This window comes from Electrona antarctica (genome assembly GCF_951216825.1).
Source record: "Electrona antarctica genome assembly, chromosome: 5".
NCBI lineage: Eukaryota > Metazoa > Chordata > Actinopteri > Myctophiformes > Myctophidae > Electrona > Electrona antarctica.
In genome coordinates this window covers 18,313,903-18,337,979 of record NC_136810.1, presented here as the reverse complement: position 1 = coordinate 18,337,979, position 24,077 = coordinate 18,313,903, and the positions used below count along the sequence as shown (strand labels likewise).

General features: G+C 42.9%; 2 protein-coding genes across 4 annotated transcripts in view; one reads left to right on the top strand and one right to left on the bottom strand.

Annotated features, from left to right (window-relative positions):
• Nucleotides 1-1,270: 1,270 nt before the first annotated feature.
• prr33 (proline rich 33) lies at nt 1,271-9,475 on the top strand. The gene is made up of 3 exons (XM_079501506.1): nt 1,271-1,497; nt 1,907-1,956; nt 5,941-9,475. The coding sequence occupies exon 3, from the start codon at nt 5,956-5,958 to the stop codon at nt 9,112-9,114; it is 3,159 nt and encodes a 1,052-aa protein (XP_079357632.1). The 5' UTR covers nt 1,271-1,497; nt 1,907-1,956; nt 5,941-5,955; the 3' UTR covers nt 9,115-9,475.
• The window catches only part of lsp1a (lymphocyte specific protein 1 a), a 56,888-nt gene continuing 36,889 nt past the window's right edge, over nt 4,079-24,077 (bottom strand). For 2 of the 3 annotated variants that reach the window (XM_079501515.1, XM_079501516.1), the window contains 6 exons: nt 22,173-22,254; nt 19,569-19,706; nt 15,725-15,823; nt 12,078-12,164; nt 11,867-11,975; nt 4,079-5,355 (listed from right to left, as the gene is read on the bottom strand). In XM_079501515.1, coding sequence (XP_079357641.1) covers nt 5,333-5,355; nt 11,867-11,975; nt 12,078-12,164; nt 15,725-15,823; nt 19,569-19,706; nt 22,173-22,254 — 538 coding nt within the window. In that variant the 3' untranslated portion in view covers nt 4,079-5,332. The remainder of the gene's footprint in view (nt 5,356-11,866; nt 11,976-12,077; nt 12,165-15,724; nt 15,824-19,568; nt 19,707-22,172; nt 22,255-24,077) is intronic. The other variant, XM_079501517.1, reaches the window with a different exon arrangement.

Sequence of the window (24,077 nt, the reverse complement as noted above, 5' to 3'; positions counted from 1 at the left end):
ACTAAATATCATAAGATTTTAGTCGACTAAATCTACAGTTGATTTAGTCAAATCAACTGTCAGTCAACTGGCCTTGATGCCGTCGTAATGACTGATTTTACACTTGCTGAAAATAGCCGATCACATGTTGTGAGCTTGTAGATCTGCTATTTTCAGCATACAACCAAGTGTGAAATGACTTACACTGGATCTCTTGTCCCTTCCTAACATTTTAGTCTAGTTTTTATCTGTTGATGAAATTGCCAAAACATTTAGTCTTAGTTTTAGTCATCATAGCTTAATTTTCATTTAGTTTCCATTTAGTTTTCATCAGTGAAAAAAGGTAGTCGACGAACATTTTTCGTCTTAGTTTTAGTCGACAAAAACAACACTGCCCGGCAGCACTGTTTAATGCAATGTATTTGTGCGTGTATAAGTATTTTTGTTGACAAAGTTGTAAATGTCGACAGTATGTATATCCATAACATAAGCAAGCAGCACGCTAGCAGACAATACACTAGTTCTGTCTTTCGATCATTTTAATATTATTATTATTTTCACAATTACATTACCTGATCATCTTCTTCTTAATTAAATACACTATAGTCTAAGCATGAAACTCACATGAAACTCTATTCCGTCATATGCATACATCTGTCGCACAAATTATCAAAACATTAGAAAGTAGCCGGCGTATCAGATTGTGAAAATATAATAATAATAACAACAATAATAATAAAATGATTGAAAGACAGAACTAGTGTATTGTCTGCTAGCGTGCTGCTTGCTTGTTTTATGGATATAGGGCCTACATACTGTTGACTTTTACAACTTTGTCATGAGTAATTCAACAAAAAATACACACAAATACATTTCATTAAACAGTGCTGCCGGGCGGGTCTTTGCGCAACGGCTCCGGGATTTAAATATAGGCAGAGGATCTTCTCTATACTACCAATGGCTTTCTCTTCCTGCTTCTTGCAGTGGTATTCTAAGTGTTACTAATTTACACGGGTTAGGGTTAGGGTTAGGGTTAGGGTCGACACTTTCCAGCGAGAAGGGTTTAGGGTGGGACCAATTTATCCACAGCTCTGTTTCCGTAGACTTTCTGCAGCTGCGGTGAACCAACGCTGGGGGTCCTCCTGACAGTCTCTCACAGACCTCGTGACCGGGTCTCATACTTTCCTCCAGGGGGCAGCCGGCAACCTGTTGGGAGACAGACGCAGGCCACCCACCCACCACCCACCCTAGGGTGGACTCATGATTATCTGAGGGTGCCGTGGTGGCCACCACCCCCTGTCTCACTGAGGGGTCGCTGTGTGCTGTCACACGGCTGGAGCAATTCTGAGCAAAGGGCTCAGACTTTATTTTTGGACTTGCCATGGAGACGGCTCCGTCCATTTGTAGGAAGAGGGGGTATAGTTGGGAGCTCAACATGAGCCTCCCGCTCTGACACACTCCGGGCTGGGACTAGCAGGCGGCAGCAGCCGGCCGCCCCCAAAGCAGCAAATCACACAGGTAAACACAACGCAGCACAATTCAACATTTTTGTCTTAGTATTCGACCGGGAAGTTATGCGATTGGCAGGGAAGCGACAGGTGTCGAACGGCAAATCCCGCAGCCCGCCCCATTGAAACCTCTCAGCTATTTTGTCATGTCTTTGGAAAGCTATAGGGAGATATTCAGTGCAACGTAAAACCACCTTGAGCTTACACATTCCATTACACTTTCTGCTGCCATTGATTAAAAAACACATTTGAATAAACTGAATACAAATTATGACTTAATTAAGATCAATTATGTATGGTATTGCTTGCTTATTCGATATTATTTTACAATGATGAAAAGAAACTAGAGCAAAGATTCCTGTATGTATTTGATTTGAAGCGTTTAATTTACAATACATTTTCTCTCCTGCCGCCTCAAGGGGGACCCTCTCCGGGTGTTTCTTTTACCACCAGCAATAAGCTCTACCTGGTAAGTCCCTGTGATATTGAATGGAAGGTCATCAGGGGATGTTGTCTGTCTTATAGCATCCATGGCATGTGGATGGTTTTTTGGGGAGGATTCCATTTGCTCAAAGGTGTGTGACACCCGAGGCCATTGTGCCACAGAGTCATCTTATTACCGGGGCTATTATTACCCTTTCCTCTTTTGAACTTGCTTCTTGGAGGTGCTCCAAATACCTAACCTACCACGGCCTTAAAAGGGAGGAGCTCTTCTTCTCATATGTCAGGCTGTGAGAGTCCAGTCCAGCCTGTCTTCTTGCTGTGGAAGTGAGGGCCCTTTAAAAACAGGACCCTATGCTGGCCTATATTTCTGTGGTGTGACACAGATATTAAACTGGAATACACAGACCTCAGCCAGGGGCCGTGTTTTGCTCACTATATTTACACCATTAAAAATAAGCTAAGGATTATATTGCTGAGCTATAATATAATATGTTACTATTGGTTCTTCCTGCGATACAGCAGATGTTGCACGTTCCATTCTAGAACAGGTCTTTAGCAGTCCTGCCAGTAGGCCCTGACAGAAGATCTTGTCATGCTATGATTGAAACTGTAATACCTGATTCATTCATACGTTGTCGTACAATGGAGAGATGCCTAGAAATAGCCCGATCTGCAAGCTCACAAAGCATAGCCGACACGCTGCGGTGTGAGCTTGCAGATCGGGCCATGTCCGGCTACGCAGCTGTGTTGTACGACAAAGCATAAATGAGGCTTAACCCTGAAACTTGACCTGCATGTAAAACGTGTGGTCCAGTTACCAACTGGCATTCTGATGCCAGTTAAACAGCTGCAAAGCTCTAAAATGTAATATTTGTTGTCCAAGGAGTATTTATGATGTGCAGTACAATGTGGGCAATTGATTTATTGTTGTGTGAAAAGTGACGCTACTTGTAATGAAGTGTTCTCAATAAAAACCGAGCAAAGTGATTGGCTGACAGGCATCTCCACGACTATCAGCCTATAATTAGGCCAAGGAACCCTTCCAGCTGGGGGGGGGGGGGGGGGGGGGGGGTGTGTGTGTGTGTGTGTGTGTGTGTACTGTACTTTGTTGTGTGTTTGTTGTTCATGATGAAACTCCAAAGGTGGACATGACATCTAAAATAATTGCTCCATTGATTAGAAAATGATAATTCAAAATATGCTCCTCGTTGACTTGTGCAGCGAAACAGCTCTCAAAGTCACCCTTTTAACACATAAATGATCGAATGCAAAGAAAGATGATTCTGATGTAGAATATCACAAAACCCAGTAGTTTTCTTTATATAAAATTGTGAACTCCCTATTGGTTTTTAATATAGTTATTAGGACTGGATCTGCAGATATGGTTCTTCAAATAGTAAAATCAATAGGAAGTTGTCATTTGTATTTAAAAACAAACAGTACTGTCCTGGTCCATGGCTCAGTGGTCCAGGCACCTTGGCTGGTAATCCAGTCTGGCAGTGTGCCGCGGGTTCGACTCCAGATCCCGACGGCCTTTACTGCATTTCTTCCCCCCATCTCTCTCAACATTTCCTGTCAGCCTACTGTCTGTCCCTCCATAAAATATATAAAATAAAGGCGAAAGCCACAAAAAAACATAACAAAAACCCAGTACTGGCAGGTTTTGTGATGTTCTATATTATATTATTACTTTGTTTGTGTTTGTTTATGTGCTAAAAGAGTGACTTTGATATAGTTGTTAACTTGTTTCACCATACAATATAAGTAAACGAGGAACATTTTGAATTATCAATTTCTAGTCAATGGAGCAATTATTAGAGATTTCTTGTCCACCTTTGGAGTTACATAACGACAAGCCCAACCCAAACCTCTTTCCCTTTAAAGGCTCATTCATAGTCTGGATTTTCGGTGGTGAGGTGACCACCGCTCCGGTGGTGAGGTGACCACCGGAGCTGAAATAACGTTGAGCGGTGGTGAGTAAAAACAGAGTGGTGGTTTGCTCTTCACTGCGGCTCGTGACGTCATGTTGTAGTTCGGTGGTCACCTCACCACCAAAAATCCAGACTATAAATAACGCTTAAGGAGCAAACGCCAAGAAGCCAAGAAACTAACAAAGCACAAAGTCATAGATGACACAGCAATGCAAATGAAAGTAGAAAATGCTTTTAATTTATTTAAGAAAATGGAGTTATATAAACACATAAAATAAGAAAAAATAGGCTATTTGTGTTTGAGGTGAAAATGTTTGCATTAAGAGCATAAATATAGCTGGAAGGCACCAGATCACATTACTGAAAAAAGAACAACATAGAACATAACAGTATGCGTAGAGTAAGTTTACATCATGCTTGTGTATTGATTATGCATGATGTCATACAACAGAAATCTAAGTAATATTCTCTACTTAGGCTTTTGTTGGTGAAACCCATAATTCTTTTCAAGGCCTGTGTTGCATAAATACAAATCGTAAAAAAGATAGATCAATTTAACACTTATAACTGCAGTAATACAGGGAAACAGAATAATGGCATTTGTATGATATTTGAACGGGGCACTTAAAGTAATTTGTCTCTGTCGGGTGGAAACCTCACATGTTAAAATCTGTTACTTTTCAGGATTTATATAAAAAATAGCAAAAGTAGCAGATCATTCTACAAGTGTCACGCCGCCTTTTGAGCTTGTAAACCTGCTACTTTTGTTGCTGTTATATGGTCAAGTAGGGCTGTTATATGGTCAAGTAGGGCGTATTGTTGCTGTTATATGGTGAAGTAGGGCTGTTATATGGTCAAGTAGGGCGTACATAGGGCTGTTATATGGTCAAGTAGGGCGTACATGTTGCTGTTATATGGTGAAGTAGGGCTGTTATATGGTCAAGTAGGGCGTACATAGGGCTGTTATATGGTCAAGTAGGGCGTACATTTATGGAAAAAAAACACAAAAGGGTTTCTGCCCGACAGCAACAAATTAATCCTCCACATTTGGCAACTGGTAAAAGAATGATTTTGGTTTTTGAGACTTTTTCACCACACCAGCATAAACAAATACTTGGTGTAAAAACACACCACAAGAACAACAAAAACAATAATCAGTAAAAAAAAGAAAAGGAAAAAAAAGCATTGTCACAGTCACATACAGTATATAATATATACACATCACAAACCATTTGGAGCAAAATGTGTTTGGAAAACTGTTGAAGTTGGACATGATTTGTTTATAGAGAACTAATCATCCCTTTTGTCTTTAAGCATTGCACTGAAAGTGGCAGAAAATAATGATTTAGCCATATGAAATGTTTCACAAGAGGTGCTTCTGGTAGTTGTCATGATATGCTAAATAGGGTTTATTTGGGTGGGTGGATGGGCGGGCCACATCTTCAAACCATCTGACGGGAAGACAACTCTTCAATAATCGTCTTGGCAAAGGTCTGAAAATAAAAGAAAAATGTTAAAGATGTAGGCTACTGTCAAGTGTCCTTGAATGGGTTTCAGGGGGTCCCTGAGCTAAATGATTGATATTTAGAAACCAAATTGACATTTCTTTGTAGACAGTTGTCCAAATGGACCCTCTGAGGAGGCTATCTGAGTCTGTGGCTATATGCATGTCAAACTAGGAGCCCTTGAAATGAAAAAGTACCAGATAGATATATATTCAGCATTGCTGAGACTGTTAAATGGTAAATGGTGCATTTATATAGCGGCGCTTTACATACTGTAGAATAGATTGTGCATTACATTCACCCATTCACGCACACATTCATGCACATCAGGAGCAATTAGGGGTTCAGAGTCTTGCTCAAGGACACTTCGACACTTCGAACTGGCAACCTTGCGGTTACCATCCAGCCACTCTACCCCTGAGCCACCACCGCTCCACTGTTGACGATGATAACGTTCTAGGCGGATAGCTTGGGTCAGAACTAACTGAACAACACAAAGATATATAATGTAAGATCATCTTCTTGAATTTCAGCATAATAATCTTGCCCTTTTATTTTTTTCTCCCTCCCCAGGGGGCTGAAGTGGTCATGGCTGTCAGTTATAGTAGCATCACGCTGCCCAACCTGCTGTACCCGCAGTACCGTCCTCCACCTCTGCTGCCCAAGCCTGGCAAGGACAATGTACGTCTTCAGAAACTCCTCAAGAAATCTGCCAAGAAAAAAGCTGTCCCTCAGATAACGCACGTTCCCGCCCCGTTCCGCATAAGTCTCTCTCCTGTGAACGAAGCGAGCGCTGACCTGGAACACAGTGACCACTCCACGCCGCCAAGAACTCCCGAAACACCTTATTATTATTATGGAGGGACACAGCCTCAGGCCCCACGCTTCACGGTCAGGCCCCTGTATCAACACGTGCAGTCGCCTTATCCGCAACGTGCCGGATTCAGCAGGTTCTCGCCGCAGCCGGTGCCCGTCCCGTCGTCGGCTTTCCCCCAGCACGTGATGCCGCTGTCCTCTCACGTACAACAGTCTTATGTGATTGGAGTCCCGTCGTTTCCAGGGTCAGCTACGAGCACGACACTCGTGCCCGAGGTGACGAGGCCTCCCGTTAAGGTGACAATAGTAGCCCCTTCTCCTGCCTCACAAATGGCACCTAGAAGCCCACTTCCCCGTCCTTTCATAGCATCGGGCGGCGAGACCTTTCTGAAACCCATTACGGTGTTAGTCCCACTTGGGAAACCCAAAAGTCCTCGTCCGACATTCATAGCGACGGAAACTTCAAGATCGCCCAAACCGATGTTTGACGTTCCTCAGATTAGGATTTACACCGCAAACATGTCATATTACGAGCCATCTAGGACGCCACCGGTGTACGATATGACTGGACTAACCTCTATTGGAAGTACCGTACCTCGAAGTAAGACGCCTACATCGGAAGTAAGAAGAGCCATAACTCCGACGCCTGAAGTAAAAATTGTGATCACAATGTCAGAAGTCAAAAGAGGTGCGACACCAACAGGTCAAACTCCTAGCTCAGCCACAGATCCCAGGAGTCGAACGCCTACATCAGAAGTCAAAAGAAGCACCACACCTACACCAGAAGCAAACGGATCTGTAACCCCAACGTCTGAAAACAAAAGAGCCTTGACTGTGACATCTGATGTGAAGAGGGCTAAATCACCTACTTACGACTTCGGTAGAGCAAGAACTCCGACCGGGCGGCCTAGGACACCTTCATACGGAACTCGAGCTGCAACACCGATCTTTGAAGTATCAAGACCCAATCCTCTTTTATTTGCAGTGTCACTAGTGCTGGTAGAAAAAGAGCAACCAACAGCATCAACGCCTGTTCCTACTCACGCCAGTTTATCAACTTCCCAAAGTGTGAAAAGCACAGAGGCTCAAATCACCGAAACAACATTAAATTCAAAGATTACTGTAAATGGTGATATTCATTTAGACATGGCACCAGTTGAATCAACTCAAGTACGTATTTCCAAGCCAGAATCGGCTCAACAGCAAGCTCAAGTGACCGACTTCACAAAGACCCCACCCTTGCCAGCTGCTTATCCACCACCTAAGACTCCAACAAATGCCACGGCAAAACCTGCAGTGGTGGCGCCAACGCCAAAACCTGCAGTGGTGGCGCCAACGCCAAAACCTGCAGTGGTGGCGCCAACGCCAAAACCTGCAGTGGTGGCGCCAACGCCAAAACCTGCAGTGGTGGTGCCAACAGGATATCAAAGACCCAAGACTCCAACAAATGCCACACCAAAACCTGCATTTGGTGTACCAATAGGAGGATATCAACGACCACGGACACCATATTATGGAACATTACCCTCAGGGCCATCGTCTGTAGCTTTTCAAAGACCTAAAACACCAACCTCCACGTATCGCGGTTTGACACCAGCTGAATATGTCGCTTTTGGTGGAATCCAAAGTTTTACGCCAGCATTTGGTATATCCAGGGCTAGGACGCCAACTCAAGAAGAGGATGAAACCGAGAAAGAAATATCAGAAGACCTTGTAAAGCCAACCCAACCTGTGAAAACACTTTCTTTGGTTGAGGTATTTACAATGGAAGATATAGCTGTAGATCATACCCCAGCGCCGGTGATTCCAACCATTGTCGTTTCACAAGCTTCAGATGTCCCCAAAACCGCAGGACCAGTAACAAGTCATGTTGCAAAAACACCCGAAAAACAAACTATGTTGCAAGAAATGAAATCTCCCACAGCAGAGAAAGTGGACGTCAAACCTCCTGAGAAAGAGAGGACGACAACACCAACTCAGCAAATCCCAAAACCAAAGATACCTGAAGCAAAGCAACCTGTGACCACTCCAGTAAGCATAAGTGATATTAAAGTGCCTCTGATGGTCAAATCAAAACCCATAGTCAAAGACACAGCCAAGACCACAGAATCGGTAGCAAAAACAGAGACACAAACCAGTGCCTCTCAACAAAAAGAGTCAGTGAAACCTACGTTTGTAACCAGTGCAAAGGCAGAAGAGTCAAAGCCAATAACGTCAACCCTACCAGCTGAGGTTTCAACTGTTAAAGCACTTGCTTTAACAGTCAACGAAGACAAAGTCAAAGATGAAAAAGATGCTTCAGCTGTGCCTTCTCCAGCGAAGAAGGAAGGGGACGCCTCACCCCTGGCAGCTGAGCCTCTTCTTAAAGCACTTCTGAAGCCAAAGGGAGCTAAATCTAAACTCAGTGGCTGGGGTCGCCTCAAGAAACACATGGTTGTGGAGCAAGAGGAACCCAAGTTTCCAGAAGCAGAGCCTCAGAAAGAACCGACCGGGCATGATCAGAGTGAAGGTCAAAAGGATCAAAAGGATGAACAGAAGCCGAGTGATAAATCTGCCGCTGAGGATGAGACACAGAGTGCAGATGGCGCTAAGGCACCCCAGATGTGGGATGCCGTCCTTTTTGGGATGTTTTCCAGCAAGGAAAAGATCATGCGCCAGATCGAGTTAAGTAAAGACGAGGGAGACACAAAGGAGGAGAGACCAGCTGAGAAACCGGACGAGGCAAAAGACACAGACATCCCGACATTCGCTCATCGTCTGCCCGTGCTCCTTTTCAGTCCCAGGTTCGATGCCAAGAGACTGAGAGAGGCGGCGTCGAGACCAGTCACAAAAATGAGCACGGTGTTTGAGATGGGTCTGATTGGGCGTAAAAACAAGGAGGAGGAACCTAAGGACTATAACAGAACAGCAAGAGGGTTCACTGTTTCTTAACCACGTCAAATGTGACATTTGTATAAGAGCTGAAAATATTGAAAATTGCTTACTCAATTAATATTTTATGTACAGGTGTAGAAATCCTATAGTGAAAACACATTGTACAGGTCTGGTGTTTTTGTCTGTGTGTAAAGGAATGACATTTGTGGCAGTGTCGTAGAGGGAGTTGGGTATTACATTTATACTGTATACTTGCCAAATGCATTGTGTTGCATTTGGGGTGCTGATTGTATGATTGATTGGTTGTCTTGACTGTTACAGTTCAAATTTGTTGCTATGGATTAACCTTGATAGAAAGATACATTTGTCTTAAAGTCATTTAGGCACCGTATGAGATTAAAGCGTATGTTTTAAGTAATTTCAGAGCTTCTCTTTTGTCAAGTGTGGAACCTTTATTGGTCATAATTATAGGTGTACTGAAAATGAATGAATCCAGGCCATTATGCTATGTGTTCTTGTTAGTTTTAACTCATGACCTTGCATTGTGACTGGCTGAGAGGCATGCTAATGTGTGCCAATATCTCCTGATATCAGCACTCCGAATGCATCCACTTTATTTACAAAACCTAACCAAGGCCAGCTTTCTAAAAAATAATAATGAAACAAATTTGGCACTGCTGTGCTGTACTATACAGCACTCAACCTTTGTTGAGCTTATATTCAGATTGACTTGTTCCAACAAAGCTTAAAGTAATGATAATGGGCCCTATTTTGCACTGCATCATATGCCTTATAGCTAATATTATTAGGCTTTATTTTTTTTAAACATTTTACAATACTGAAAATAGCCAATCTACAGTGAATCGCTGTGAGCTTGTAAATCAGCTATATATGTTATTTTAAAATGTTTTCTTTTTTCAGAATGATAAAAAAATAATGCGTAAATAAATATGTCACAAGGCATAAGACACCATGCCAAATAGGTCCCTATGTGCTATTCTGTAAGATCAGTAGGCCTACATGCAGTAAATGCTTTATAACTGGCTTGGGTTATGCAGAATTGCTTAAATAAATATTTAGAAACTGTAGATGTTTTAAACCTATAATGTAATATATGCAGTATCTTTCTTCTCTGTTTTGTTTTTCTCTCCAATACATTTCCCATATATTCACAATGGTGCTACTTTTTGATGCAAGACTTTCAATCCATAGGTACAGTGACAGGTTTTAGCATTGGTTTTGGTTATGATTTGCTGAGCCGCTTTTGAGATAAAAGCTCGACCCCTTTTGGTGTTTTAACTTAAAGGGGCGTTCCACCCATTTTCAACATTTTACTATGTCATTAATATACCTTAGAGCTGTTGTGTGAAAATAATAAAAAACGCCCCCCCATTCTGTGTTTCCTAGAACTGGAGATCTGAAAAAAATCATTAACATGGTGAAACACATCTTGATGATGTCATCAAGATGTGTTTCACCATGTTAATGATTTTTTTCATACTTACAGTTCTAGGAAACACAGAATGGGGGGACGTTTTTATTATTTCCACACAGCAGCTCTAAGGTATATTAATGACATAGTAAAATGTTGAAAATGAGTGGAATGCCCCTTTAAGCATACTTTAGCTATTGAAAAATAGCAGATCTACAAGCTCATAGCGCGGCACTCGGTGCCACGCTATGAGCTTGTAGATCTGCTATTTTTTTTTTAATCGTGAAAATGTGGCGCAAATGTCAGAGCGAAAGTTTTTAACTCGAATCTTTGCTTCTGGGGGGAGGGGGGCATTTGTAGAATCGTCCTACAGGTCTAAATGGGTTAATGCATGTCAAAGATAGATGAGTAGGTTGTATAGTGGCGCTACAGTGAAAGAAGAAAGTGAAGGACACTGGAGTTATAGGACAGGACGGAAGGGAGGTTCAGATATGTGTCGTTACTCAATGGTGAAGTATAAGAGCTATAGCTATGTGGACTGGACTTCAGGCTGTCAAATGAAAGGTATTGAATAGCTATGTGGAGTCTGGACTGGACTTCAGGCTGTCAAATGAAAGGTATTGAATAGCTATGTGGACTGGACTTCAGGCTGTCAAATGAAAGGTATTGAATACGTCTTGAGGTTGACCCGTAAACCGTGTGAAGAATCTTAACATGCAAACGCTGTGCAACAAACGGGCAGCTGTCTACTAAGGCGGTGGGTCTCAAAGTGTGGTCCAGGTACCCTCATGGTTCCTTGGGGGAGTTCCAAATGGCCCCTTACGGGTGTGTAACTCTGAGAGTTATTATGGGGGTCCTTGGAAATAAAAAGGTTTTGAGAACCACTGCACTAAGGGACTCGAACGGTTCGTATTTCAGGACTCCTTGTGCTTTGTATTTTCTTGCATGTTTTCCACGTTATTTTTTTCCATGTCCAGTTAAATAAATAAATAAAGTAAGCATATTTTCTTTTATATATAAACAAAGACTTGAATAGAGGACTGGTAATCTTACTTAAGGAATGTATCAGCGTTGTACAAAACGATGAATTGGAGAAGGCTTTGATCGTTGCAAAATTGATGGAAAATAAATGTACATACATACATACATTTTACATAAATATCATTCAATGGTAATTCAGAAAAGGGTCTTAGTTTATACCTATGTTAATATAACAATTGGATCAGCAGAATAGAAATTATCATTTGGCCATATGATATGACTGATATGATCTTTATTGAAGTGTGCACTATTAAACACTAAAGACTGTTTTATTATGATTTCTTGTGGCATAAATGATAAACCATACACAGTAGAATTAAAACCCACACTGCTTACCAGATTTTCCGTTAGGGTATTCCTCTCCATTCTCATCTGCTGCTGAAGGTTTCTTCTCATATTTTCCGTGACCAGTTACCACAAATTTGTACTTTTTACCGGGTGTACCCTAAAACAGAGATTAAAGACACGTTAAATACTCACCTACTGTGTGTATTACTATTTGTGTGTGCGTGTGCATGTGTGCGTGCGCGCGTGTATGGATACTCACAATAGTCCTTTGCCCTGTTCTTCCAGATGTATCTGAAATACCCTCCCACATGTTCTTTTTGTTCATTACATCGCCTGGTTTAACATCCTGAAAAGGGAATAACAATCATTGAGTATGTGGAAACAAAACAAAAAAGTATTGCCTGGAATTGAAGGTTTCACAATCAAACTGTATTGTTTCAATAGTCATACTGTACCACCTCCACAAGGGGGCGATCTCTGATAAGAGGCACAATGCCTGCACAATGCATTCTTGCACTATCACTGTCTATATCTTTCGCAACTTCATGAGTTATTTCATATGATCGAATCCTACGGATAAAAAAAGGATTTAGGGAAATTAATACCTTAAATATTAATACCTTTTGAAGTTTTGATGTAACAAGGACAACTAGAGAAAATCAGTAGGTCTACGACGTCCCTTTATTAGTATTGACAGCAACATTGTGTTTTTTTCATACATCACTTGTATGTATATCTCAGCCATAAGCAGCTCACAATTTGTACGTTAAAAATCTTTGATGAATATGACCCCGGGGAGAAATAAATAAAGAACTGCTTTAGAAAGGGTTGACAGAAATACTAGCTGACATACAACGGCCGGAGAATGATAAAAACACAGATTTAAATTATGGCCCTTGAGCCCTTCGACTCACCGTTGAGGTATGCTTTAGCTGAAAGCAATTACTCACATAAATTAATAGTGTACTAGTTAATTTAACCACTTGAACCCTGGCCTGGGGGTAACATTTGCTGAATCCACAAGCGTGACGCATTTTGAGCTGGACTCATGGATTAAAGCAAAATAAAATCTCACCGCTGAAAAAAAAATGAAATGCTAATGTTGACCGTCCATACCAGACCGGACAAAAAAAGGACAGTATTTTTGTATTTTAAAACAAAATGACACAGACATGCCAGAGGGTTATAACCCTTGCTTTCATGAAATACCTGAGATCATTAGGATTTCATGGAAGATTGACGGTGTATTCTATTGCTAGTTTGACCACGTCAAATACTCACAACAACAACACGTGTTGTAAGCTTGTAGAATATGGCCTATTTTGGGTGCATGACATGCTTCCATAGAATAGAAGACACGCTGACTTCTATGCTGCCCGACAGCCTGGGCACACTTGAACTTCCATGAGCGGCCAAAGGAAGCTGTCTTTTGCGTCATTTCCGGGTTTTTAGACAGCTGGTGGATGGAAATGAAGCTCCACCCACGGAGCAGAATGCCGCTGGGGCAAGCTTTTCCGGGAATCTGGCCGTCGCGGCATTCAGCCGCATGGGTGGAGCTTCTTTTCCATCCACCAGCTGTTTAAAAACCCGGAAATTACGCAAAAGACAGCTTCTTCTGTCCGCGCATGGAATCTTAGGTGTGCCCAGACCCCTACAAAGCCAAAGTGCAGTAACTACAGGGGGGGAAAGGTCTGATGAATGGGTGTAAAAGTGTTTCAACTGGTCAGCCAAATGAGATTTTCAGCAAATAAGTGATATTACACTAATTCTAAATATGTTCTTGAGGTAAATGGTTTATCCCCCCAAAATTCACGAAGGCTAATTTGACCTTTGGGATACACACATTTTCCACTGACGAAAACTAAATGGAAACTAAATGAAAACTAAGCTATGATGACTAAAACTAGGACTAAATATACTGACAATTTCATCAACAAATAAAAACTAGACCAAAATGTGAGGAAGGGACTAGTGGACAAGAGATCCAGTATGAGTCATTTTACACCTTAGTTGCATGCTGAAAATAGCCGATCTACAAGCTCACAACGCGTCGCAGCGCGACGCATTGTGAGCTTGTAGACAAGTGTAAAATCAGCCACCATCAAGGCCCTCCCAAAATACATTTTAGTCCTAAATCAACTGTAGATTTGGTTGACTAAAACTAGACTAGACACTAAAACATTCCAGTAAATGAAAACTATTCAAGAGACTATGACTAAAACTAAAATTTGCTGCCAAAAACAACACTGCAAACAACTGAGATGTGGACTGGGTTTTGGGTTCTAGGACATTGGACTTACAGCTGGCCTGGACAGAGACTGTTTGAGTTTTGGGTTCTATAGGACATTGGACTTACAGCTGGCCTGGACAGAGACTGTTTGAGTTTTGGGTTCTATAGGACATTGGACTTACAGCTGGCCTGGACAGAGACTGTTTGAGTTTTGGGTTCTAGAACATTGGACTTACAGCTGGCCTGGACAGAGACTGTTTGAGTTTTGGGTTCTAGAACATTGGACTTACAGCTGGCCTGGACAGAGACTGTTTGAGTTTTGGGTTCTAGAACATTGGACTTACAGCTGGCCTGGACAGAGACTGTTTGAGTTTTGGGTTCTAGGACATTGGACTTACAGCTGGCCTGGACAGAGACTGTTTGAGTTTTGGGTTCTAGGACATTGGACTTACAGCTGGCCTGGACAGAGACTGTTTGAGTTTTGGGTTCTATAGGACATTGGACTTACAGCTGGCCTGGATAGAGACTGTTTGAGTTTTGGGTTCTATAGGACATTGGACTTACAGCTGGCCTGGATAGAGACTGTTTGAGTTTTGGGTTCTAGGACATTGGACTTACAGCTGGCCTGGACAGAGACTGTTTGAGTTTTGGGTTCTTGGACATTGGACTTACAGCTGGCCTGGACAGAGACTGTTTGAGTTTTGGGTTCTAGGACATTGGACTTACAGCTGGCCTGGACAGAGACTGTTTGAGTTTTGGGTTCTATAGGACATTGGACTTACAGCTGGCCTGGACAGAGACTGTTTGAGTTTTGGGTTCTAGAACATTGGACTTACAGCTGGCCTGGATAGAGACTGTTTGAGTTTTGGGGTTCTAGAGGACATTGGACTTACAGCTGGCCTGGACAGAGACTGTTTGAGTTTTGGGTTCTAGAGGACATTGGACTTACAGCTGGCCTGGACAGACTGTTTGAGTTTTGGGTTCTAGATAACATTGGACTTACAGCTGGCCTGGACAGAGACTGTTTGAGTTTTGGGTTCTAGGACATTGGACTTACAGCTGGCCTGGACAGAGACTGTTTGAGTTTTGGGGTTCTAGAGGACATTGGACTTACAGCTGGCCTGGATAGAGACTGTTTGAGTTTTGGGGTTCTAGAGGACATTGGACTTACAGCTGGCCTGGACAGAGACTGTTTGAGTTTTGGGTTCTATAGGACATTGGACTTACAGCTGGCCTGGACAGAGACTGTTTGAGTTTTGGGTTCTATAGGACATTGGACTTATACAGCTGGCCTGGACAGAGACTGTTTGAGTTTTGGGTTCTAGAGGACATTGGACTTACAGCTGGCCTGGACAGAGACTGTTTGAGTTTTGGGGTTCTAGAGGACATTGGACTTACAGCTGGCCTGGACAGAGACTGTTTGAGTTTTGGGTTCTAGGACATTGGACTTACAGCTGGCCTGGACAGAGACTGTTTGAGTTTTGGGGTTCTAGAGGACATTGGACTTACAGCTGGCCTGGACAGAGACTGTTTGAGTTTTGGGGTTCTAGAGGACATTGGACTTACAGCTGGCCTGGACAGAGACTGTTTGAGTTTTGGGTTCTAGAGGACATTGGACTTACAGCTGGCCTGGACAGAGACTGTTTGAGTTTTGGGTTCTAGGACATTGGACTTACAGCTGGCCTGGACAGAGACTGTTTGCCGCTGCCGTCTGGGTTCCCCTTCACCCACTGGGTGATCAGGTCTGCCACGCCCACTTTCAGATCCTCAGTGTCCTGAGATGAAGATAGCACAACACTTGTGTTTACCACCTAGACAAAGGCTTTCTTATTGCATGTGGGCCGTCTTTCCAGCAGTACCCATGGGAGGAATGCTTGCCCCAAAACACACTCGCCCCCGGGTCATATCCGGTGACCTCGGAACGGTCGCGAACATATATTCTTAACCCATTCTGGGCGGGAACCCCTTTTGGTGTTTTAAAGCAAAATAGCAGATCTACAAGCTCATAGCGCGTTACCGAGTGCCGCGCTACGAGCATGTAGATCTGCTATTTTTGAAAAATCGTAAAAATGGGCCGCAAATCTTTGAATATATATTTTCTTTCAGAGCGAACGTTTTTAACTCACTTTGCTTCTGGGCGGGTCCCTGGAACAACATATTTTCAGATGGGGGTCGGTGGCCAATTTCATATATTTTTGGGGGTCCTTGACATGAAAATGTTTGAAAACGACTGACATAGAAACATGGGGTTTTCAGAAAACTGTCAGGATTTAGAAGGCATTTGTAGAATCGCCCTCAGGTCTAAACCAAACCTTGGTAAAGCTAAATATAAAAAAATTGGAGCAAGAGTGTTTTTGGGGGCAAGCGTTCCGGTTACCCCTGAGGGTAACTAAAGTTCAACATTGGTTGAACTTTAGCTGGATGTCAACTGATAAGAAAGAAGCACAGCCATTTGCTTGTTTTTCATTGAGCCAATCACTCAAATGAATGAACTACACACCAGAAAACCGGCACTCTTGCTGGCACTGCAAAACGTACAAGCTTGAAACGCGACGTGACATTTTTGAGCTTGTCTGCCATTTTTTAATCGCAAAAAAGGAACCGTTTTGGATGTACGAGGTTTCCACCTGACAGAGACGATATTGATTTAATTTTAACATAGTATTTATTCATTCAAAAAAGTCAGAGGATTGTAGCTTTATAATATTTTTTTCTATTTTAGTGGGGCTCTCATACGCTGCCTCATTCCATTTTGCACTTCAGCCTGGAAGTGTGAATCTTGGGGTTTTTGGAGGACAGGTTAGCCTAGCGTGTGGAAACACCAGGGATTCATCCGAGACGGCAGAGCAGAGGGGAAAACCAATCGCTTTGTGGGAAGCGTATGAAAACAAACGGAGCCAGGAAAGAGCCTCAGATCTCTTCAGCAGTGCGGCTCGTGGTCTCATTATTACCGCTTGTGCCGCAGTGTTGCCACGTCTGCTTGTTATAAGCAATCTGGCTCGTTTTGTCTGTGAAGTCTGCTTGTAAATATTGCGGTGGCTTGTTTTTTGAGCGGTGCTAAGTGCTCACAATAAAGGGCTTTGTGTGTAGGTCTGTCTGTCTGTCTGTCTGTCTGTCTGTCTGTCTGTCTGTCTGTCTGTCTGTCTGGATCACAGAATGGTTTGTAGCATGACCTATTGACCCCTGCAGATCATTGGGGTCATTCGCAGTGAGCAATCAGCTAATTGGGGCCGCTAATTCAAACACACACACACACACACACACACACACACACACACACACACACACACACACACACACACGGAAATGTGTCCGAGCACGAAAATAGCGTTATAGCCTTTGTTCACCACCAAGTGTCACTCTGTTGCACAGCCTAATACACAGACACACACAGGCCAGGGAGAAGGGCTTGTACAGTACAGTACAGTACAGTACAGTACAGTACAGTACAGTACAGTACAGTACAGTACAGTACAGTACAGTACAGTACAGTACAGTACAGTACAGTACAGTACAGTACAGTACAGTACAGCACCACTCACTTCAGACGGGTCTGATTTTTTAAAGTGTGGTTGCATATTTGGGCTTGCTTCCGACAGTGGTTTCCAAACATTGTAATGTCAAGGACCCCCATATTAATAGTATTGTCTGCGCATACACCGTTACCAAATTTGTGTTAATAAAATGCTCCCAAAATGTTCCACATTTTGCACTTTATTTCCACAAGATAGCCAATATGCGATGCGTTGTGAGCTTGTAGATCTGCTATTCTCAAATAGCCGATGTATATAGTAGGTTTAAAGTGCTCATGTCATGTGGCCTATCATAGTCACTTCTTTTGGGCTCGTTTTATTAGACCTGGTTGCTTTACATCTTTCACAGAACCTGGCAACACTGCTCGTGCCCCAGTCAGAGCCATACCTTCTCGGTTACCTCAAAGAATGCTGCTGCACAGTGCGTACAATAAAACAAATTAAGTAATTAAACGTTCGTGGAAGAAGGGGAGTGAGGGTCTCTCTGCCAAGCCTGGATGATTTTACACAGGAGCAGTGAGGTCATCGCAAAGAGCACACACACTTCAGAGCCCACTCACTTCAGACGGGTCTGATTTTTTAAAGTGTGGTTGCATATTTGGGCTTGCTTCCGACAGTGGTTTCCAAACATTGTAATGTCAAGGACCCCCATATTAATAGTATTGTCTGCGCATACACCGTTACCAAATTTGTGTTAATAAAATGCTCCCAAAATGTTCCACATTTTGCACTTTATTTCCACAAGATAGCCAATATGCGATGCGTTGTGAGCTTGTAGATCTGCTATTCTCAAATAGCCGATGTATATAGTAGGTTTAAAGTGCTCATGTCATGTGGCCTATCATAGTCACTTCTTTTGGGCTCGTTTTCTTAGACCTGGTTGCTTTATATCTTTCACAGAACCTGGCAACACTGCTCGTGCCCCAGTCAGAGCCATACCTTCTCGGTTACCTCAAAGAATGCTGCTGCACAGTGCGTACAATAAAACAAATTAAGTAATTAAACGTTCGTGGAAGAAGGGGAGTGAGGGTCTCTCTGCCAAGCCTGGATGATTTTACACAGGAGCAGTGAGGTCATCGCAAAGAGCACGTACACACAATGTCTGGATCATGGACAAACACATTCTTCCATTGGAGTTTGGAGACCAGGGACTGTTTTGTGTACAACATCAACAAAACGATCTGGTTATTTAAAAGAATATTGCATGGCGATTTCTTCTTTGTGTGTTGGGAAGTAGAGCCTATAATTTAAGACTGATTTATACTTTGTGCGCTAGGGTACACGCGGCAGAAACGGACAATCACGATCTGTCCCGTCGTGATGTATTGTGAGCTTGTAGATTTATTTGGTGCATGACACCAATGTGCATTACAGGGACGTGCACACATAGACATCAAAGGGGGCTTCAGCCCCCTGCCCTTTTACCCGTCTGTAAAACAACTGCCCTTTCAAGACCACGAATGCAGCATTTACTACGGTGAAAGAAATGCAAATGCCACTCCTTTTCCATGCCATACCGGAAGGCAGCATTCAGGAGAATTGCTTTGTCTCCTGAACTTGAACACAGCATTTTTGCACCGTCCATGTTGTACACCGCATCTCCTCTAGCTAAAGAGTGCTGGGTTGCACCCCGAAAATAGCTGATCTACAAACTCTCAACGTTGTGAGCTTGTAGATCTGCTATTTTCGCTATTATTGTCCAAACAAGTGCCCTCTTACGGGATTTCAGCCCCTGCCTCTCTAACACGTCCCTGGTGCATTACATTCTCTGTTCAGTATGACATGCATTGGTCATTCTCCCGCAATTATGCAACATGTGTGACCGACCACACTGTTCCCTTATCTTGTGTGCATCATTCAGCTCAGTTGTATGTACATACGGGTACGACTGCTTGAATCGGCCATTAACACACTCAACCTTTCTTGTTAAAATGTAGAGGATCAATGTATACGACATAGCCATATGGCTGTGTTCCAGTCTTCATACCTTGCATGATGTGCCCTTGGCAGGACTCTGGGTCCATACTTCTCCTCCCTCAAAGAGGTTCTTCTTGGAGGAGACCGCTTCAGGAGGGCTGGGGATGTCCATCACACCTTGTTTGACTGCCTTGGCCTCCTGGGAGTTCTGGTGAACATAAAAACGCCTGTGTTTTAGTTACAGTACATGAGAGGTTTCTTCTCTTCTCAACCTTCTGGCTCGTTGGGGTCGACCTTCGACAAAACAAAGAGATCCCCTGCTTTGCAACCCCCTGTTGCAAGAGCAAACACACTGCCAGGTGAACTTTGACACCCAAACGGTTTTAATGTTCACTTTTGAAGATATTGTATCGTTATATAAGTCCAGGAGGCTGAATATATGAGTGTTTCTTACGATGAAAAAACACAAAGATGAAACATCGTGATCATAAATTGTGATCAAGAACAGAAACTTTTGTGTTTTTCTTTTGTTTGTTTTTTACATTCCATGAATCCTCTATTAGTCATATACATGACCAAATATAGATGTAGCACTAATCAAAAACTGTTGTAATATGTGCAAGGCTTGATGTACATCACAGTATGTGTACATTTAATATGTTGTAATACGGTAACTATACTCTTGTTCCACTTTAACCCTATACAGTAGGGTGTACATCCCCTTTACACCAGCCAATCTACAAGCTCTTAACGTGTTGTGAATTTCGACATTTTGTGAGCTTATAGATTTGCTATTATCGCAGAATGTTCGCCTAAATAAGGGCATGGCAGTGGCAGCCATTTTCATTATTATTATTATTATTATTCACAGAATCAAATGTTTTGTGGTCATGATTCACCAGGATCCTGGATGGCTTGATTCTAGGCTTAAAATAATTGATATACACAATTTTCTCTATGGGAAGAATGAATGGGTTCTGGAACCATATGGAACCAGCAAATGGCTGCCACTAATATGCCCTGTAAAGCTACAGTGTAATCATGTGTTTCTGACACCATGTGCTCTGCTTGACATCGACATACTGCAGAACAAAGTATCGTCCGCTTCCTATAAAATAATGGCATTTTTGTAAGATTTGTTTTGGAGCTTATAGGCCTATAGGCCTTTATTTAATACAGTAGACAACAGGACACGGGGAGAGAGATGTATCTCTGCTGAACAACACAGTACGTGTAAAACCAAGCATGCTGTGCACGGACGGTGATGTCATACTGTTGGCATTGGGGTTTCGCAACAACCAGGGGCCTCGGGGCATGCACCCGGCCGGCCCCCTCATGTTTGAATGGCAGGTGTGATGATGACTCAGGTACGACGTACAGGGATGAGAGAGAGAGAGAGAGAGAGAGAGAGCTTGGCTCTGCCTCAGACGAGGCTGTAAATCCTCTCTCTCTCTAATGACAGAGCAGACAGGTGTTTTGATGGTCTGACCTAAGGGCCAGGTGGTTGACTTTGATGTGAGTACTCGGAGCTATGACGAAGAGACACCTTCTATAACAGTGGTTCCCAAAGTGGGGTCCGGGGACCCCCAGGGGTCCTTGAGGGAGTTCCAGGGGGTCCCCAGCTAAATGATAGTTAGGAACCAAATGGACCCTTATGGGTCTGTAGAGTGTACAAATGGAACCAAATGGACCCTCACGGGTCCATTTGGTTCCATTTGTACACTCTCAGAGTTAAATTAACATTGATTTTACAATATACATTTTGGGGTCCCAGAGATATAAATGCCATTAAATGGGGGTGTCAAACTGTCAAACTGGGGGTCCTTGAAATCAAACGGTTGCACTGCTAGAGCCCTAAAAATCTTCCCTGGCATATATTTTCGAATGGGGGTCCGCGGGCCAATTTGTGTCAATTTGGGAGTCCTTGACATGAAAATGTTTGGGAACCATTGATCTATATCGTCGCTGTTGGTACACATCCTATCTCCATATTTTAAGTTTTGGTGTTTTTTGTCGCCCTACTTGATCATACTACAGCATCACACAAAAGCATCAGCAATCTGTTTTGGAATTTGAATCCTGAAAAGCAACAGTTGTTTTGGACATTGAGGTTTGGACATTGAGGACAGAGTGAGACGTTCTGAATAAGCCTGATTTATACTTCAGGCATTATTATAAACCAGGCAACAGAGTAATAACACATTGTGTCACCAACAGTAGTATTGGTGGTGGTGTGGAGGGGAAGCCAGGCAGAATATAACCACCGTGAGGACCGTTGATCATCGTCTCATCAATGGGGCCCTGTGTGTGTGTGTGTGTTGGACTTGGACACACACACACATTACATTACATTACAGTCATTTAGCAGACGCTTTTATCCAAAGCGACTTACAATAAGTGTATTCAACATAGGTAGGGAACAAAAACTACTAATCACACACACACACACACACACACACACACACACACACACACACTCACACACACACACACACACACACACACACACACACACACACACACACACACACACACACACACACACACACACACACACACACACACACACACACACACACACACACACACACACACACACACACACACACACACACACACACACACACACACACACACACACACACACACACACACGCCAGGTGGCTGAGCTCACCTCAACAGCGTGTGTGTACTGCTCTCGCTTGTCATCGATCTTGGTCAGCAGGACGGGGGGATGGGTCTTCTTGAAACTGTTGCTGTATTCCCCCAAAAAACAAAGAAATTCATTGTCAATGTCACATACAAGGAGAAGAGAGAGAGAGAGTAGAAGAGAGTGAGTAGAAGAGAGAGAGAGAGAGAGAGAGAGCGAGAGGGAGAGAGAGGGGGAGAATGCTTTTCAAATTTAGGCAAAAAAAAGCACAGAGGTCAGTTGTGCACCAATGGGAAATATGATCCATTTCACACACTGGGTCCCATTTATACAATGTGAGTAATCATTTAAGTCTAGCTCAGACGTGTGTTGCGTCAGGTCAGAGCTCCAGGGAGTCATATAATACGTATCACCCTCAGGACAAATATGTCCTCAGGACAAATGTATCCTCAGGACAAATGTGTCCCCTGGCATTGTCAGGACAAACATGTCCCTCTGGCCCAGTAGATGTGCTAATAGTCATATTTGTCCTGCCATTTGTATAGACCAGCGGTCCCCAAAACGTTTATGGCTGTCATATGATGTAAACTCAATGTACTTCGCATAAACAATAATTATGCAAACACTATACAAACACACAAAGTGCTAGACCAATTAAATCTAATCTCAACTATTATGCTCTTTTTCAGTACTTAGACATTATTGAATAAATACAGCATTACAGAGTAATGGTTTTGCCAGTTTTTATTATACTTTTTTTTTCATGCAAAATCTATGTAGTATTTTAAGAAATAAACAACCAGTAAGACGCCTTAGCGATATTGTCAGGGAGTTGTCTCTGTGTCGTCACAACTGTAGATAAACTGTATCATTGCATTTTTATTTGTACACATTAAACACACATGGCCTTGACCAGGTTCCCATTTGATGTTGTGTTGAATACCATTAAGAAAGAGTGTAAATTCCTGGCCTGGCTATGGCTCAGTGGTCCAGGCACCTTGGCTGGTAATCCAGCCTGGCAGTGTGCCGCGGGTTCGACTCCCGATCCCAACGGCCTTTACTGCATGTCTTCCCCCCCATCTCTCTCCCCATTTCCTGTCAGCCTACTGTCTGTCCCTCAATAAAAAATATAAAATAAAGGCGAAAGCCACACAAAAAAAAGAAAGAGTGTAAATCCCATCCCCCAGCCACACGCACACACGAGTGTGCACGTCATAAACGAGACCCTCTGCGCACAGTGTTGCAGTGCATCAGTCTGTGTGTACTGTAGACAGTGTTGATAGGATTCTTGGCCTGGTTCAGGTGACTTGTGGCAGTGCAAAAGTACCTTCATTCTTATGCGTATGTATACTTGCATCTCTGCAAGGCACTTTACAGTAACGTGAGTCTTATATACTGGCCTCAGAATGAGCCACGGTCTCACTCTCAGCCCACCTTCTGATGTCCAAATAAAGCCCATAGCAGCCTAATCCACAGCTAATCTCTCGCCTTTTTTTTTACTAAAACACAAACCACATCCTGTCTGGTTTATACAGACTGACCCCGACATCTTGTGTCATTATGGCACCGGCTCACTTTGTGCATTATTTGTATTTGTGTTTTGTTTTGTGTTTATGAGTGTTTTGTGGAGAAACCCAGGCATGCCTGAGTCATTAGAATAAAAGTCCTGGCAGATTACATGGCAGCTTTTGCCATGTCTGGATTCATTGTTACTGCTGAGATACTGATCCAGCTGAATGATGTCATACCTTCTGTACAAGGAGGGAGGGCAGGACATTTTAATATGGACAAGATCCTTCACTTGCATTTAATAAGAATGGCTCAATTCCTTTTCCACAACTGGAGGGAGAACGCACACATCAAAGGACATGTACTGTATGTCTAATGATGTCATGATTAGTAAATGGGATGTAGAAAAGGGGGCAATCT

Excerpts from the sequence above, each read along its gene's own strand:
- prr33 (XM_079501506.1), top strand. The coding sequence starts at position 5,956 with ATGGCTGTCAGTTATAGTAGCATCACGCTGCCCAACCTGCTGTACCCG.